This window comes from Neofelis nebulosa, chromosome 18 (assembly GCF_028018385.1).
Source record: "Neofelis nebulosa isolate mNeoNeb1 chromosome 18, mNeoNeb1.pri, whole genome shotgun sequence".
Classification (NCBI taxonomy): Eukaryota; Metazoa; Chordata; class Mammalia; order Carnivora; family Felidae; genus Neofelis; species Neofelis nebulosa.
This window is the reverse complement of record NC_080799.1, coordinates 8,071,054-8,088,017: the sequence shown is the minus strand read 5'-3', so window position 1 is coordinate 8,088,017 and position 16,964 is coordinate 8,071,054. Positions and strand designations below refer to the sequence as shown.

The following is a 16,964-nucleotide window of genomic DNA, read 5'->3' as shown; positions in this document are numbered from 1 at the left end:
ACTAATTCTCTCTTTAGCCTTTCCAATTTACTGTTAAACTCATTTTTAACCTTTGTTTTTCTATTTGTTTCAGTTCTAGAATGTCTACGTGTTTTCTTTATCCATGAGTATACATAAATACAAAGATATAATTGTATAGTTTCGGGTTTTCTCCTAAACTGTTCACTCTTACTTTGATCTCATTTAATCTTCCGATTTTTTAAAATATTTATTTATTTTTGAAAGACAGAGAGGGGCGCCTGGGTGGCGCAGTCGGTTAAGCGTCCGACTTCAGCTCAGGTCACGATCTCGCGGTCCGTGAGTTCGAGCCCCGCGTCAGGCTCTGGGCTGATGGCTCGGAGCCTGGAGCCTGTTTCCGATTCTGTGTCTCCCTCTCTCTCTGCCCCTCCCCTGTTCATGTTCTGTCTCTCTCTGTCCCAAAAATAAATAAAAAACGTTGAAAAAAAGTTTTAAAAAAAAAAAAAAAAAAGAAAGACAGAGAGAGAGACAGAGTGCGAGTGGGCAAGAGGCAGAGAGAGAGGGAGACACAGAATCCGAAGCAGGCTCCAGGCTCCGAGCCGTCAGCACAGAGCCCAATGAGGGGCTTGAATCCATGAACACCAAGATCACAACCTGAGCCGAAGCTGGACGCTTAACGAACTGAGCCACCCAGGCATCCCAATTTTACTTAAATCTTATTTTTTACTTAAAAACTCTAATGTTTTATTTCCTAGTCTAAACATAGAAAATCTGTATCTGATAATTCAATAATCTGAGCTCCTTCTTGGTATGTTTCTATTATTTGTTGCTTATGGTTTTGCTTTCCGTGTCACTTTGTCTTTCATGTGTCTGAGTATCTTTATTACGTGCTGGACATGGTAAGCCCAAAACTGTATAAATAATTCACGGCCCAGGATGATGTATCTTCCTCCAGAAAGGATCTCTGTTTCCTTCTCCCAGGTACCTGGGACACTAGCACTTCTGGGTCACCTTCACATAAACACAAGTATTATGACCATCTGAAGCCAAGCCAACATCCCTGTCTGGACTCGCCTACTCCCACTTTGTCTTGATCCTGGGGTTGACCCCCAAATGGGGGGAGGTTCATCAGTGCCCCGTTTCACCTGGCAGAACTTAGCCTTCATTCCATGGCCGCAAGTCCCAGGAAGTTCTATTGTTCAGCCTTTCAGCTGCTTGGCTGTCCCCTCTGAAAACGTAAACACAGTGAGGGGAAGTCCAGCCCCAAACATGGGGCTCATCTCCATGGGCCTTCATCCTCCTCTGATCCTGGGAATTCTTCACTAGTCTGTTCTTTCCCTGGTATCTTCGGGCAAATGATTTTCTATTTTTTGAGCTTTTTACTTTATTCCACAGTGAAAGAAACAGTATCCAAAGCATCTAGACTGCCTTTACAGGAAGGCACAAAGTACCTTGTAATCAGTCAATACATTTAAGATGGCAGGGATTTCTTTCGGAAAGCTATCATTAAGTGGATGGTGTTTTAGAATCAGCATCTCATAGTCACCTCTTGCCACAGGCAGCCTCTAAGATGGCCCCAGATGATACACACATCTTGGTATTCATGCCCTTACATAATTCCTTCCGTTCGAGTGTGGGCTGGACCTAGTGATTTGCTTCTAAAGAACAGAATACAGCAAAGGTGATGGGCTATCAGTTATAGGCTTAGGTTACAAAGAGACTGTGGCTTCCCCCTTGCTCACCCTCTCTTGTTCTCTCACTTGCTCACTCTCAGAGAAGCCAGCTGCCATATTATAAGCCACCCTGTGGAGAGGCCCACATAACAGGTAAGGGAGGGAGGTCTCTGGCCAATAGCCAACAAGGAATTGAGGCTCTCAGACCAACAGTCCACAGGAACTGGATCCTGCCAATAGCCAAATAGCTGATCTTGGAAGTAAATCTCTACCCACACCCCCATCAAGCCTTGAGGAGGCTGCGGCCCTGGCCACCATCTTGAATGAAGCCCAGTGAGAAATCCCAAGACAGAGGGACTACTGGGTCAGGCCCAGATTTGGACCCACAGAAATTGTGAGATATAAATGTTTATTATTTTAAGCCACTACGTTTTGTTACATCATGATGATAACCATTGGACATCCAATTCTCTTTCTAACCTACTCCAGTCCTATTTTCTTCCTCATCACTCCACTGGGGCCATTTGTCAAGATTACCAACTCTCATGACAATACATATTATTGACAAAAATGAGTGCTGTTGGAACATCAAGCACTAAACCAACCAAGTGGCCAGGTAATCTGGCAAGAGCTATTACTATTTAAAATACACATATCCGGGGCGCCTGGGTGGCTCAGTCGATTGAGCGCCGACTTCGGCTCAGGTCACGATCTCGCGGTCCGTGAGTTCGAGCCCCGCATCGGGCCCCTGTGCTGACAGCTCAGAGCCCGGAGCCTGTTTCAGATTCTGTGTCTCCCTCTCTCTGACCCTCCCCCATTCATGCTCTGTCTCTCTCTGTCTCAAAAATAAATAAACGTTAAAAAAAAATTTTAAAAAATAAATAAATAAATAAAAAAAAATAAAATAAAATAAAATACACATATCCTGGGGAGCCTAGGTGGCTCAGTCAGTTAAGCATCCGACTCTTGATTTCAGCTCAGGCCATGATCTCATGGTTCATAGGTTTGAGTCCCATGTCTGGCTTCTCCAATCCAACCAGTGGAGCCTGCTTGGGATCCTCACTCTCTGCCCCTCCCCCACAATATAAGTAAATAAACGTTTAAAAGAAATAAATTAAATTAAATTAAAAAATAAAATAAAGTACACGTATCTGGGGTGCCTGGGTGGCTCAGTTGGCGGAGCATCCAACTTTGATTTCAGCTCAGCTCATGATCCCAGGGTCGTCTCTCTGTCTCCCTCTCTCTCTCTCTCTCCCTCTCTCCCTCTCCCTCTCAATAAATAAATAAATAAACAAATACACATATCCTTTAACCCTGCAATCCTTTCTGTTCCATAGATTCCATAGAAGTGAGAGTACCAGTCTGTAAGGCCATACATTCAAAATCATTATTGCAGCAATGTTTTTAGTGTCCTTAAACTGGAACCATGTTGAATGTCCATCATTAAGAAAACATCGGAATAACTGATAAATTCAGGCCATGAAACAGCCTACAACCTTTAAAAATAGAACTACAACAAATGACTTTGGGCAATTTCTGTATGGTATTGTTGAATGAAGAAAATAAAATACGGAATACTACTGAGGATGTGATCCCATTTTTGTAAAACAATGCCCTCCCAAATACTGTGTGTGTGTGTGTGTGCACGTGTGTGTGTGTTCATCAAATGAACTGAACTTGATATGCTTATTTATTCAAACAACTTTATTCTTTTTCACAGTTGTTTCCTTCAAACCCTCTCCTTAGACTAGTTAATTCTTCCCATCCCCTTCGATGAAATCTCAGGCACTTCCCAGAACTTTTCGGTCAATCCCAGGTAACAACAGTAAGATACAATCCAGCGTGGGTGCCCTCTGGAAGTAGCAGGTGCCTCATGCTAATGTGTGTCCCACTGGAGAGTTTTGGGGGGGTTCCTGGGACATGACCAGTCTGACTGTGTCTTCCCTCCAGGCATCCAGTAGTCCACCTCCCAGGGGGTTCTCACAGGCAAGATCCAAAATGACTCAAGGTCAACTCTTTCCCACCTCAGGTCCCTAGGAAAGTCTCCTGTCTCCTTTGCAAGTCCCGATGCATCCTCTTTCTTTCCCTACCCTCTTGCCTTGGACCAGATCTTTCCATGGCTCCTCACACCCTGATTCCAGGGGACACAGGTTCTGTGAAGTCCCATCTGTCACTTGACCAAGGTGAACAAACGGCATGCTCTCCTAAGAAATTTTCCCTCCCTCCGTCTCTCTTTCTCTCTCTCTCTCTCTCTCTCTCTCTCTTTCTCAGCTCTTCGATAATCTCCAGGTGATGTGCTAGGTTCTATAGAAATGGACGAAAATCCGGAGCACACTTAACACCTATTGTCAGCCTTTACAGCCTCAGCCAAAATTGGGATAGCCATGTTTTAGCAACCTGTTAGAGACCAATCTGCAGATAGAGCTATGCTGAATGGGATTTTAAAAATGCGTGAAGAAAAATATCGAAGGATGCACTCCAGGTTGTTATCAAGGAGTAAACTCCTTGCTGGGAGTTTACTCATTATCTCTTCACTGGAACAAAGACTACAAGCGATAAAGAGGGAAGAGGAGAGGTCAAGGGTGAGGTGAGGGCGCCAAGCCAAAGGAAAAAGAGAGAGAGAGAGAGAGAGAGAGATTGCACCAAAAGAGAGTAAGTGCATGATCATATTTAGCCATTTTTACGAAAGTACATATACGTGTGGACATATGTTTAAAGATTTTAAGTGAAGGGGTGCCTGGGTGGCTCAGCTGACTAATCGTCCGACTCTTGATCTCGGCTCAGGTCATGATCTCGCAGTTTATGAGACCCAGCCCCACGATGGGCTCCGTGCCGACAGTGCAGAGCCTGCTGGGGATTCTGTGTCTCTCTCTCTCTCTGCTCCTCCCCTGCTTGCACTCTCTCTCTCAAAATAAAGAAACATTAAAAAATAAATAAATCAGGGGCACCTGGGTGGCTCAGTCAGTTACGTGTCTGACTCTTGATTTCAGCTCAGGTCACGATCTCATGCTTCATGAGTTCCAGCCCTACAACGGGCTCTGTGCTGACAGCATGGAGCTTGCCTTGGATTCTCTCCCTCTCTCTGCCCCTCCTCTCCTCTCTCTCTCAAAATAAATAGCTTAAAAAAATCATATTCAAAGACAGTAAGTTGTAAGTATTTTTTTTGAAAGTGACCAATGACCTCCACTTCACCTGAAATATCTGATGGTCGATCCTGTCTTCTCCTTACTTGACCTCACTGGATCTCGTAGAAGCGTGTGACCCAAACGGTCACCTGCTCTCTTGCAACACTGTCCTCGGTCGGCTTGCATGATGCCATACGCTGCTAGTTTTCCTCGTACTTCTCTGGCTGTTGGCAGCCTTCTTCGCCAGAGTCTCCTCTAAATAGCAGTGTCCCGAGACACTCTCTGTCTGCCCTTATCTACTCTGCCTATAGTTATCCTTACTCGTTCCCGTCTAGTCCGTGCCTGCAATGCCACCTCATACAGCTGACTGATATCTTCTCCAGTTTATAGTCCTGACCTCCCCCATCAGGTACAGAATCTTATCCCATTTCACCCTTAACGTCAGACAGGCATCTCATCGCTAACGTAAGCAAAACAGGATTCTTTATCTTCCACCCCTAACCCTGTTCCTCCCCCAGCCTTCTCAAGTCTGGAAATGGCAAAACGTTCACAAAACCATATAAGTCAACGTCCTGGGAGTCGTCCTTACCTCCTCTTTCCCTCACACTGGGCACGTGATTCATCAGCAACTCCTACGGGCTCCACCTTCACAATGAGTCCCTGATCTAGCTTCAACTGCGGCCACCAGCATCCCTCTCTCAAGCTGCACGATACCCTCCAAGCTGGCATCTGTAGGTCCACTTTTGTCCCCTTTGTTCCAGCTGCTCAGCAGCGGCTGATCACTTTTAAAATCATAAATCAGATCAGGCCAATCCCCTGCTCAAAACCCTCCATACTGACTTTTCAACTAGCCCGTTTCCTAGCCAATGTCAACCTTCCCTTCCTCTACCCCTGCTTCTTGGAGAAAGTAATGGGCAAGGCTAGAAATCTACATTCCCCAGATTCCCTTGCAGTTGGGGAGGCCATGTGATTCAGTTCTAACCAATGAGACTTGATAGGGATTCTAAGAAAGCGACTGTTTTCCTGAGAAAAAGGGAGAGGATAATGCCATACATCTTTTGGCCCTGTTTTCCTTTGTTTCTGCCTGGAAAGCGAGTACCCAAAGATAGAGCAGCCATGTCAAAGATGTCAGGACAGGAAGGGAAAAGGGATCTTGCTCCTTGAACCGCTGCATCAGCCTTTGAATGGCCATCCCTAGACTTCTTGTTACATGAGAAAAAATACATAAATTCATGACTTGATCAAATTGCTGTGATAGAGTTTCTATTGCATGTAGCCAGATACAATTTCTGGCACAAGCTTCTCATCACCTGTTTTTAAAAGAAATTCCCAAGGCCTTACACGATCTCTCCAACGCATACCCTACCATTCTGTATCGTTCTTCCTGCACCAGCCTCATAGACCCTCTGGGCTGTTCTTGGTACATGCCAAGTTCATTTCTGCCTCAGCGTCTTTGCCCTTGCTGTTGTGCTGGCATGCTCTTCCCTGAGACCTTTCGCACGGTTGGCTTGAGTCCCCCCCTTCACTCAGCTTTGTGCTTTAATGTCAGCTCTGGAGCAAGATCTTGCCTCGACCACTCCATCCAAAATTGGTTCCTTGACAGTCTTTAACTCTTTAGTGATTTATTTTTATTCAGTTATCACTAACTAAACTTGTCTCTGCCTGAGAGTATGTAATTTATTTTCTCGCTTCTTTAATGTCCGTCTATTCCACTGGAATGAAAGCTTCAAGGGGTACAGGCACATCCCCAGTACCTGGGAGAGTGCCTGGTATGAAGTAGGCATTCAAAAGTTCTTTGTTTAATCAATGAAACAATCAATTCACGGCATCCTGCAACTGAGATGCAGTCGACCTTACACCACTCAGCAGTTCTTTGTAATAAAAACACTGTGTACTATCCTACTATAAGTTAAAGAGGCGGTGTTGGGTTTATTTTTGGTATGTTTGTCACGCCAGCCCTTTTTCGGGCTACCAAATTTGGAATCGGCACTCTGGACACATAGACACTTAATTTCATGGCCTCACCTGAACTTCTGGACCGGCTCCGCAATTTAAGGCTCATCTAATGACTGAACTTTGCAGCAGGGCGTCCAGACATCTGCACTGACACTGAACTACGCCCGCCATGGTCCTGCTTTCTCCCAGATCACCCAAAGGACGGTGAGTTGGTGAATCAATTCAGAGACCAGAGACTCGTTTTTTCTCGGACCTTTTCTAGATTGGGCCAGGGCCGTGATCACAATGTGGGCAGTATCATGCCAGAGTGATAAAGGCATGGGAAGGCCTGGTCCCAACCCCAGCTCACCAGCTACATGGCCAGCCTGAGTTCGCGGGGTCCCAGGGAGGAACACACATCAGGACGTGCAATCAGTTCCCTCCCTATAAAGAGAGAGGCGGGACGTGCGAGCTCTGCAGTCCCCCCGGCTCAGAAGCGAATCTGGATCCGAGTCTTTCGCTTCCCTGCCACCCTCCTGGCTAGCCTTGCACGCCCACCTGTGGCCCGAAGCCGCGGCCGCCAGGCCCCCGGCGGGAGCCCATCAACTAGCCCTTCGCGCGGCCGGCCCCGAGCGCCGCGGCCCCGCCCACTCCCGTCGGCCCCCGCGGGCCGCTCCCGTCGCCGTGGAAACGAAGGCAGCCAAGCGGCGCGGCGGCTTCCGCTCCTCCGCGCCGGGGAGGGCTCCGGCCGACCGCGATGCTGAAGGCCAAGATCCTGTTCGTGGGGCCCTGCGAGGTGAGGCCCGGCCGGCGGGGGCGGCGGGCGGGGCCCGGGCGGGGGCGACCCGGGGCTGTGCCTGGCGCCAGGAGCCCCCCAGGAGGCGGGAACCTCGTCCCCCCGCGCCCGCCCGGTGTGCGCCGCTGGCCTCAGCGGGAACTTGGCGCCCCCAGACCTTGACCCGGTTTTCGTGAGGCCTGAAAGTCGTGAGTGGCGTTTTGGAAGCCGGGTCTAGGTTCCACGACTCTCCTTTGCCCGTGAGGCTGGCCCTAATGACCATACCTGTGGGACAAGAAAAGCAGACTGTGTTCGCTCTCAGTGTGTATGGTGGTGGTAGTGGGAATTAAATCTACGTGTGGACGTCATACACAGGAATAGAGTCCCTTGGACTAAAGCTAAGTGTGGAAAACAACAACAACGTGGAAATGGCCAGTGAATAGTCTCCATCTCCTGCACGCATCGCGATTGGCCTGGAGGACTTGTGAAAAACACAACGTGCCAGTCCTGCCCTAGGGTTTTGATTCAGTGGGTGTGGGAGGGGTCTCAGAATCTGCCTTTTACTGACGCTGTTGGTCCAGGGACCCCGCGTTGAGAATCACTGTAGTATGTGCATATACGGAGAGATGTGGTATGCATCTTGAGACAGGGAAAGTCGCCTCAAGCACAACACAAAACTGAGGAAGCCTTAAAAGAAATGACAGCGAAGTTGAGCCTGGGGAAAACATCTGCAAAATACATTACAAAGAAAGAATAGGTCGCAAGCACAAGGGAAGTCTCCAAATCAGTAAAGAGAACTCAACAGAAAACCGAGCAGAGTCTGTGCACATGAGTACAACTGGCCAGTAAGCAGAAGAAGCTATTCAGCCTACAGTTAACAAGAACACAAATTAAAACAAGAAGATGACCCTCATTTGCCCATCAGAGTGGATGCAAAAAGGTTAGAACACTGGGAACATGAAGCATGAGGATGCTTGTAAGGAAATGAGTACTTTAGGATTCGTTGATGGGGCATTGATAACAGCTTCTTTGGCAGTCCAGTGATTAACTTTAAAATGTGCAGTAGCTTGCAGGGCACCTGGGTGGACCAATCGGGTAAGCATTGGACTTCTGCTCAGGTCATGATCTCCTGGTCCCGTCAGGCTCTGAGCTGTCAGCTGGAGCCTGGAGCCTGCTTCAGATTCTGTCTCCCTCTCTCTCTGCCTCTCCCCTGCTCGCACTCTCTCTCCCTCTCAAAAATAAACCAAAAGAAAAAAAAAAATTTGTTTCAGTGTGCATAGCTTGAGGCACCTGGGTGGCTCAGTTGGTTAAGCGTCCGACTTCGGCTCAGGTCATGATCTCACGGTCCATGAGTTCGAGCCCCGCGTCGGGCTCTGTGCTGACAGCTCAGAGGCTGGAGCCTGCTTCAGATTCTGTGTCTCCCTCTCATTCTGCTCCTGCCCTGCTCACACTCTGTCTCTCTCTCTCTCTCTCTCTCTCTCTCAAAAAATACCCATTCAGCCTTCCCTGACCACCCAAAGTCCCTATGACGTTATCCTGTTTGATTTTTTTAAAATTTTTTTTAGTGTTTATTTATTTATTTTTTTTTTCAACGTTTTTTATTTATTTTTGGGACAGAGAGAGACAGAGCATGAACGGGGGAGGGGCAGAAAGAGAGGGAGACACAGAATCGGAAACAGGCTCCAGGCTCCGAGCCGTCAGCCCAGAGCCTGACGCGGGGCTCGAACTCACGGACCGTGAGATCATGACCTGGCTGAAGTCGGACGCTTAACCGACTGCGCCACCCAGGCGCCCCTAGTGTTTATTTATTTTTGAGAGAGAGAGAGACAACCTGAGCAGAGGAGGGGCAGAGAGAGAGAGAGAGAGAGAGAGAATCCGAAACAGGCTCCAGGCTCTGAACTGTCATCACAGAGCCCAATGCGGGGCTCAAACTTGGAAACCGTGAGATCATGACCTGAGCTGAAGTCGGACGCTCAACCGACTGAGCCACCCAGATGCCCCGATTTTTAAATTTTTTTTCAAATTGAGAGAGCAAGCAGGGAGGGGCAGAGAGAGAGAGGGAGTGAGAGAGAATCCTAGGCAGGCTCCATGCTGCCGGCATGGAGCCTGATGCAGGGCTCAAACCCACGAACCTCAAGATCATGCCCTGAACTGAAACCAAGAGTCGGACACCTAATTGAGCCACTCAGGGGCACCATCCTGTTTGATTTTTATTCTAGTACTTAGGACTATTTTATCGTATGTGTTACAACAGCACCTGGCAGGATAGACACTTAAAAATACCTTACATACCAAACAGGCAGCTTCTTCATTTTCCCAGAAGAATCCTTCCCCTCAATCAGTTGGTTTTGGCTAACGTGTATATACACTTTAAGGACATAGACGAAATATATCAATACACCTTTATAATGTCTTATGTATACATTTAAAGGAACATTAAGATACATATTAATTTGGAAATGCTGTTTTATTCCATACTTGCCTTTCATGATAGCTTTTTCTTTTTTAAGTTTTATTTATTCATTTTGAGAGAGAGCGAGAGAGAGAGAGCATTCACATGAGCAGGGAAGGGGCAGAGAGAGAGAGAGAATCCCAAGCGCAGAGCCCCACTTGGGGCTCGAACTCATGAACCATGAGATAGAGCTGAGCCGAAACCAAGAGTTGGATGCTTAACCAACTGAGCCACCCAGGTGCCCCTCGTGCCTCACAACACAGTTTTAAAATTCAAGCCCTTCTCCTGCACCTTGGACACCCAAGTTAATTTTATGACCAGAGCCACTTTTAAAACACATCCCAAAGCCCATCATCTGAGTAGTTTAGGATATAAGGACTTTTTGAATCTGTGTATGACCCTGTTCCTGGAAATGTACTCCAGCCCGAAGAGCCATTCCTACAACATTGGGCCATTTGCTTCATGTGTTCATCCTATAGATAAACATTCGTAATCTCCCCAAACATAACCACTCAACTGTGTTATTTTTAAGTGACATTTAATTTGTGAGGCTGCATGCTCGGGAAAAATTACTAACACCGTATGAAGCCCTCATCTTTTTCTGATTCTTTCAAGTGACTTCTACAAGCCCCCCAAACTGGCATTGATTGAAATTGTTCTAGCCAAGCAATTGTTCAAAATAAAACAACCGAGAGAGCAGGGCCTAATTTCAGAGATTTTTACAAGGACTCAAGTGTAAGAGATTCCCTTCTGAGGAATAATTTGGGGGGAAGAAAAACCCCTTGTCTTATATCCGAGCATATACAATATTTGTTAAACGGATGGCACAAATGTATAGAAAATACCTGAAGACGGATCATAGTCATTACCTTTGGGGAGGGAATGGAGCGGACAGACGGATGGGTGTTTGGGGCGGAGGGCCCCGGAGGGCTGTTTTGTTACTAGCCACGTGTGGGACTTGTATCATCTAGAAGGAGGAACAGAGGAACGGCCCTGTGTGACGGTGTGGCACGGCCAGCCACTGAGGGACCCAGCTCTGCCTTTGAACTTCTCTGTGACCTTGAGGAACTCCCTTCCCCTTTCTGGGCCTCAGGGGAGGTTTCTTGATGCAGAGAGGAACGTGGCAGCAGACAGACTCACGCTAACAATTCCCTTCTGTTCTCAGACAAGTTAACGGAGAGCCAGCCAGGGACGTCAGTGTGGGTAAGGTCACCCAGCGGCAGAGACGGCATTAGAACCCCATGCACCCCGGGTCCCGGGGCAGGCCGTGCCCACCACGTACAGTAAGGCAGCGAGCTCCCCCCAAGCAGAGAGAGCCCTCTGCCGTGGCAATCCGTGGCGGCCACCACGCCCGGTTCCAAGCCGGCTACTGGAGGCTCGCTTGTGGTTACTTTCCTGCCCTTCAGCACAGCCCTTTTATCATTTTCACTTCCACAGAGTGGAAAAACCGTTTTGGCCAACTTCCTGACAGAATCTTCTGACATCACCGAATACAATCCGACCCAGGGAGTAAGGTGAGCCCCGACAGATCTGTCTCCCCGAGGGCCCCCCGCTTCTCTGGGTGACGGTGGCATCCCACAAGTATAACGTGCCCAAAGTAGAGATGCTGCCTCTGTTTTTATTTCTTAGGATCCTGGAATTTGAGAACCCGCACGTCACCAGCGACGACAAAGGCACGGCGTGTGAATTTGAGCTATGGGATTGTGGCGGTGACCCCAAGTACGTACGTTTCCTTTGAAGAGGGTTTGCTTCATCAAATGGCTCAAAACCCAGCTGCCCGCCAAGCACCCTGGACCCGGGCCCAGCACACTCCCTAGCATGTATTAGGGGCTTGATCGATTATTTGGTGATGGGCACCGCTCTTGAGAACTTTAAGGATCGGGTTATGACACAATGAGAAGTCATCTGTCAATTAACACGAAGACGTTATTTTTATAAATTTTTTTGATGTTTACTTATCTTTGAGAGAGAGAGAGAGAGCGTGAGCAGGGGAGGGGCAGAGAGAGAGGGAGACACGGAACCCAAAGCGGGCTCCAGGCTGTGAGCTGTCAGCACAGAGCCCCACGTGGGGCTCAGACTCATGAACCGCGAGATCGTGACCTGATCCAAAGTGGGGCGCTTAACCGACTGAGCCACCCAGGCGCCCAAGACATTATTTTTAAAGTCCCACAGGTAGAAACCAGAAGCACCTAACATCCGCTCTGAATCCAGTGCTTGCCTTGCAGGTTCGAGTCTTGCTGGCCAGCCCTGATGAAGGATTCCCACGGGGTGGTGATCGTCTTCAATGCCGACACCCCAAGCCACCTGAAGGAAATCGACATGTGGTATTCCTGCTTCGTCCAGCAGCAGCTCCTACAGGACACTCAGTGTCTGTTGATCGCACACCACAAACCAGGCTCCGGAAGTGATAAAGGAAACCTGTCTTTGTGTAAGGAGGCTGGAATTCTCTTTCCCGCTCTTGTCTTGAATGTTCTGGTCACTTGTATATTGTTCTGGGTCTTTGAAACCAGCTGCTACGTGCAATTATTGAGTACCTGATGTGCCCTAGGCATTTGTTTTTCCTACCATGTAAATTGGCATCCCCAGCTTAGACGATCTGTCCGTCATAGCATCCAGGCCAGGAAAGAGACACTTTAAAAGCAGGCAGACACCAACAGGGGGGAAACCTGGTTTTAGCCACTCATCAGTACTACTAGGGACATTCTTTCCTGACTGGTCTTTTCTCCAGAAAAACTCCCGTTAGCATGTAACACACACCATTACAGAGGTGACAAAATGCTCATGGAAAATGACTCGCAATATTCAGAAATCTCTTCCTTTCTGGTGTAAGAACAAAGGGGACCTGGAAGTGGACGCCAGGTGGCAGTGTGGTGGCATTATTTATTGAGCACCTGTTATATGCCAAGCACTATGGTGAGTGCATCGGTAGAACCTTCATCTGTTAAATCATGGCAGGCAAAACCCACCTTTATTTTTGGACCCTAGAAAGTTAAACAAATTGGCTCCTGTTAAGACTCGGGTCAGCGGGAGCTAGAAACGGCCCCTGGTTCAAAGCTCATGCCTAATTACATTGTTTCCTCCTTAAGCACCCCCCTTGAACAAGCTGAAGCTGGTGCACTCGAACCTGGAGGATGACCCTGAAGAGCTCAGGGTGGAGTTCATAAAGTATTTAAAGAGCATAGTCAATTCAGTGTCTGAAACCAGAGACCGGGAGGAGATGTCGATCATCACGTGACCAGCCTTCATCCACACTCTTCCGCGTTGCAGATGGGGTCAGCTCATTTCCCAGTGCACATCTAGAATCTCGTCCAGCTATTGATGTGTCCTCCCCGTGGCCGTAGAAGAGCTTTTCCTTGTCTGCTCTAAGGTACCGGTCTACCAGGGAGTTGACTCCTACCGTTCGTTCTCTATCCTCCGTTCGGTTGAGAAAATCCTATTGTCGAATGCTGATTCCTTTGCCCCAGATCTCTCCAAGAGCCGGAAAGCTGAGGTGTCTTTCTTTCCTCTTCCTAGACGTCAAGAGGAATTATAACTGTCCGAGCCAAACGATACAATAGTAGTTTCGTTCGTGTGTGTTGGTTTGAATGGGATTTTCGTTCCTTAATTCACTCAACAAATACCGACTTGTCATGTTACACTGTTCTAGCCGCCGACCACGTACAGCTTGAACAAAACATAAAAATCTCCACCCTCGTGGAACTGCCATTCTGTTCCTCTAGATAGTGGCGAGGTTGAGTTCAGAAATTAAGTACTGCACCTTAGATATGGGGGAAAGTTACGGATTCTGGATTTTCTGTAATTGGTCTAAAGCCCACGCTCCCATCCTCCTAGATAATGGGGAGACCTGGACCACACTTGAGGCCAGAGAAAGGTACAGTTGATCCTCATTCATGGGTTCTGCATTTGCAGATTGCCTACTGGCTGAAATGTATTTGTAACCCCCGGACCAACACTCAAAGCGCTTTCACCATTATTCAGAGTGGCAAAAAATCTGACCCCCAGGCACACGCGTTTCCAGTGGAGGCTGATCAAGGCCACGCTCTGCCTTCTTGTTTCAGCTGTCATGCTGTAAACGGGTGTCCCTGTCACAGCCTGTTTAGCGCCATATTTTCACATTTGTGTGCTTTTCGTGAGTGGTTTCGCTGTTTAAAATGACCCCCGGACGTGGTGCTGAAGCACTGGCTGGTGTTCCTAAGCGTAGAAAGGCTGCGATGTGCCTTACAGACGAAACAAGTACTTTAGATGAGCCTCATTCCAGCATGAGTTATAGCGCTGTCGGCTGTAAGTTCAGTGAATCAACAACACATATTAAATAAGGTGTCTTTAAACAGAAGCGTCCAGGGGCGCCTGGGCGGAGCAGTCAGTTGAGCGCCCGACTCTTGATTTCCGTTCAGGTCACGATTGCGGAGTGGTGGGATCAAGCCCCACATTGGGCTCCACGCTGAGCACGGAGCCTGGTTGAGATTCTCTCTGTCCCTCCGCCCCCTCCCCTGCTCACATGCTCTCACACTCTCTTTCTCTCTGAAATAAAAAATAATAGGGGCGCCTGGGTGGCTCAGTCAGCTAAGCGGCTGACCTCAGCTGAGGTTGTGATCTCATCGCTCGTGAGTTCAAGCCCCGCATCGGGCTGTCTGCTGTCAGCGGGGAGCCCGCCTCGGTTCCTGTCTCCCTCTCTACCCCTCCACAGCTTGTGCTTTCTGTTTCAAAAAATAACATCAAAAAATTTTTTGAATAAAAAATAAAGTAAAAAGAAATGTAAACAGAAGCATCCATAAAACAAGGTTACGTGTTGATGGCTGATGAAAGTGTGGTCAGAGGTGCACAGGAACACAACCCTGTATTTACCCAGAAGCGATGGTTCGGTATTCCCTAACCCAGTGTGCATGGTGACTTTACAGAATGTAAGGGCCGTGGAGAATGAGAATCAACTGTTTTTTTTAGATCACAAGACATAGAAAAACAGTTGATTCTAAGTTTCCAGGTTAGTTCAGTCTCTGGGATAAATATTTAATCAATTCAAGGTTCTAGTCCATTTCCTTGCAGTGTCAGGGTGTCCGGACAGTGTTTGTGCTACTATTGGGGCGCGTCCTCTGGTTGCCTTCCTGACCTCTGTCAGCATGTCACTGGCCACCCTCCCGGCCGTCTCCTGTCAAGTGCACGACTGGCATGGCCCACGGAACATACCTCTCTGTATCTGACTCAAGCCTCCCTCTGCCGCTTCGTTATAAGGACACTTATAATTGCATGAAGTGCCCACCTAAAGATCCCTCACTTAATCACATCTGCGAAGATGTCATGAAACAGCATGTGTCCCAGGGACTGGGACCCGAGATCTTCGGGGGCCATAATTCAGCCCGCCCCAGATGCTGCTCGCTGCGGCATTAACGGAAGAGGAGCAGGCTTGTGGGGAGTAAGGGGAGATGACAAATGACCAGTCCGAGGTGACCCAGCAAGTTAGGGACAGGGACAGAGCTGGACCCCGCCCACGCCCCTGCTCTCTCCCCTGTCCCATGGTAACGGGACAGATGAGTCCACCAGTGAACAAGGGAGAGGATGTCACCCCCGAGACAACCTAGTGAAGCCACAAGCACAGCACTCCAGGGCAAATAACCTTTCTTGAAGCCCAGGCACCCAGAAAGTGGCTTGCAAGTATGTTGCAGAGAGAACTTAGCCTTAGATTTCCTGACACCAGTCAACGATGGGATAGTACTGAAGCTGTAGCTTGCAAAGAAGGCTATGCGTGAGTCACTCCTATCACACCCTGAGTGTCCACATCTGGAAATTGCTCAGGGAAGCTGCTGGAGATCAGTATACTTTTTGTGGAACGGCAGAAGACCCTTGTATCCAAAGGGTAGGCGAAATTGTTAGAACAAAGAGTAGAGATTTGCCGGCAACCGAAGACGTACAAGAGTTTAAAAAAAAAAAAAAAAAGATACCCATTAAAAAAGTATCTGTTTGTACCACTTAAGAAAATTATGCTGAACTATGTCTTCTAGGTCTTGACTTTAGCCTTCCCCACCTGATGGTTGGGACTATCTTGGCCTTGGCTGATACTTTCTCAACAGATGTATTCTTTCCTCAAGCAACAAATGAAGGATCCCGTTTTAAAAACCAAATCCAAAGGAATTAAATTAGCGAGGAGGGAGGAAACTCCTCTGCTTTTGAAACGGTAACAGATTACATGTTTTTGATGTGACTTCGAAACTGCTTTATCAGTTAAATAATTCTCTACATTTATGATACTGGCCATTCTTCCTACCAAAGTTAAAAGCCAATGGAAATGTTGTGTCTGCCAAGTATTCCCACTTCAAAAGGAAAGTTCTCCGTGCTTTGATGTGAGCAACACCTCATCTGTCTTCCTGCACTCTACGGTTCATTCGTATCTAGGCCTCCTGATAGCTTTAAAAAGTATGCCTCCTTCCTCTAAAGCCTCAGTGCAGATTTACCTCACACTTAAGCAGGTCTTTGGATGGGAGCATAATTTTAGTTTTCAGACGTTCAAAGTGCTATGTAAAATAAAAATAACTCACCTGTGTTGCATTTTGTCTAACTGGAGTTTTGTGGAGTTTATACAGAACTATCCTTTTTTCCCTCTTTTGTGTGACTTTACGAGGCCTGGAAAACACCCACGTGTGTGTTACCCATATCATGTAATGAAATATTTTGTCCAGAGGAATAAAATTCTGATTTTATCAAAGTATTTAGTGACTTGGTTTCTACTTATAGAAACCTATTTCAAGTACATTTCAAGAATATTTTGCAAATCCAACTACACTTGGAATTTAGCGCCCTTTTTGGGGGTGCAACGGTTAAAAGCAGGAAGTTGTGCTTTGCATTAAAAAAAAAAAAAAGTGACAGGGTGCCTGGGTGGCTCAGTCTGTTAAACCTCCAACTCTCGGTTTCGGCTCAGGTAATGACCTAAGGGTTCGTGGGTTAGAACCCTGCATCCAGCTCCAGGCTAACAGCTCAGAGCCTGCTTGGGATTCCTCTCTCCCTCTCTCTCTCTCAAAATAAATATACAAACTTTAAAAAAAAGCAGTGACAAT

General features: G+C 47.6%; 1 protein-coding gene across 3 annotated transcripts; it reads left to right on the top strand.

Moving 5' to 3' along the window:
- Positions 1–7,356: 7,356 nt before the first annotated feature.
- IFT22 (intraflagellar transport 22) lies at positions 7,357–16,618 on the top strand. Of its 3 annotated transcripts, none has more exons than XM_058711078.1 (6): positions 7,376–7,487; positions 8,112–8,311; positions 11,356–11,432; positions 11,548–11,637; positions 12,144–12,346; positions 13,005–16,618. In XM_058711078.1, exons 5-6 carry the CDS (start codon positions 12,169–12,171, stop codon positions 13,151–13,153), a joined length of 327 nt encoding a protein of 108 aa, XP_058567061.1. In that variant the 5' UTR covers positions 7,376–7,487; positions 8,112–8,311; positions 11,356–11,432; positions 11,548–11,637; positions 12,144–12,168; the 3' UTR covers positions 13,154–16,618. The 3 variants fall into 3 exon arrangements, with proteins under 3 accessions (XP_058567060.1, XP_058567061.1, XP_058567063.1); XM_058711080.1 differs by having other exon boundaries at positions 7,383–7,487; positions 8,116–8,311; XM_058711077.1 differs by lacking the exon at positions 8,112–8,311 and having other exon boundaries at positions 7,357–7,487.
- The last annotated feature ends 346 nt before the right edge of the window (positions 16,619–16,964 follow it).

Coding starts and splice junctions, on each gene's coding strand:
- IFT22 (XM_058711077.1), top strand. CDS start 7,449: ATGCTGAAGGCCAAGATCCTGTTCGTGGGGCCCTGCGAG. Junction 7,488..11,355: donor TGTTCGTGGGGCCCTGCGAG/GTGAGGCCCGGC, acceptor TCACTTCCACAG/AGTGGAAAAACCGTTTTGGC. Junction 11,433..11,547: donor AATCCGACCCAGGGAGTAAG/GTGAGCCCCGAC, acceptor TTTATTTCTTAG/GATCCTGGAATTTGAGAACC.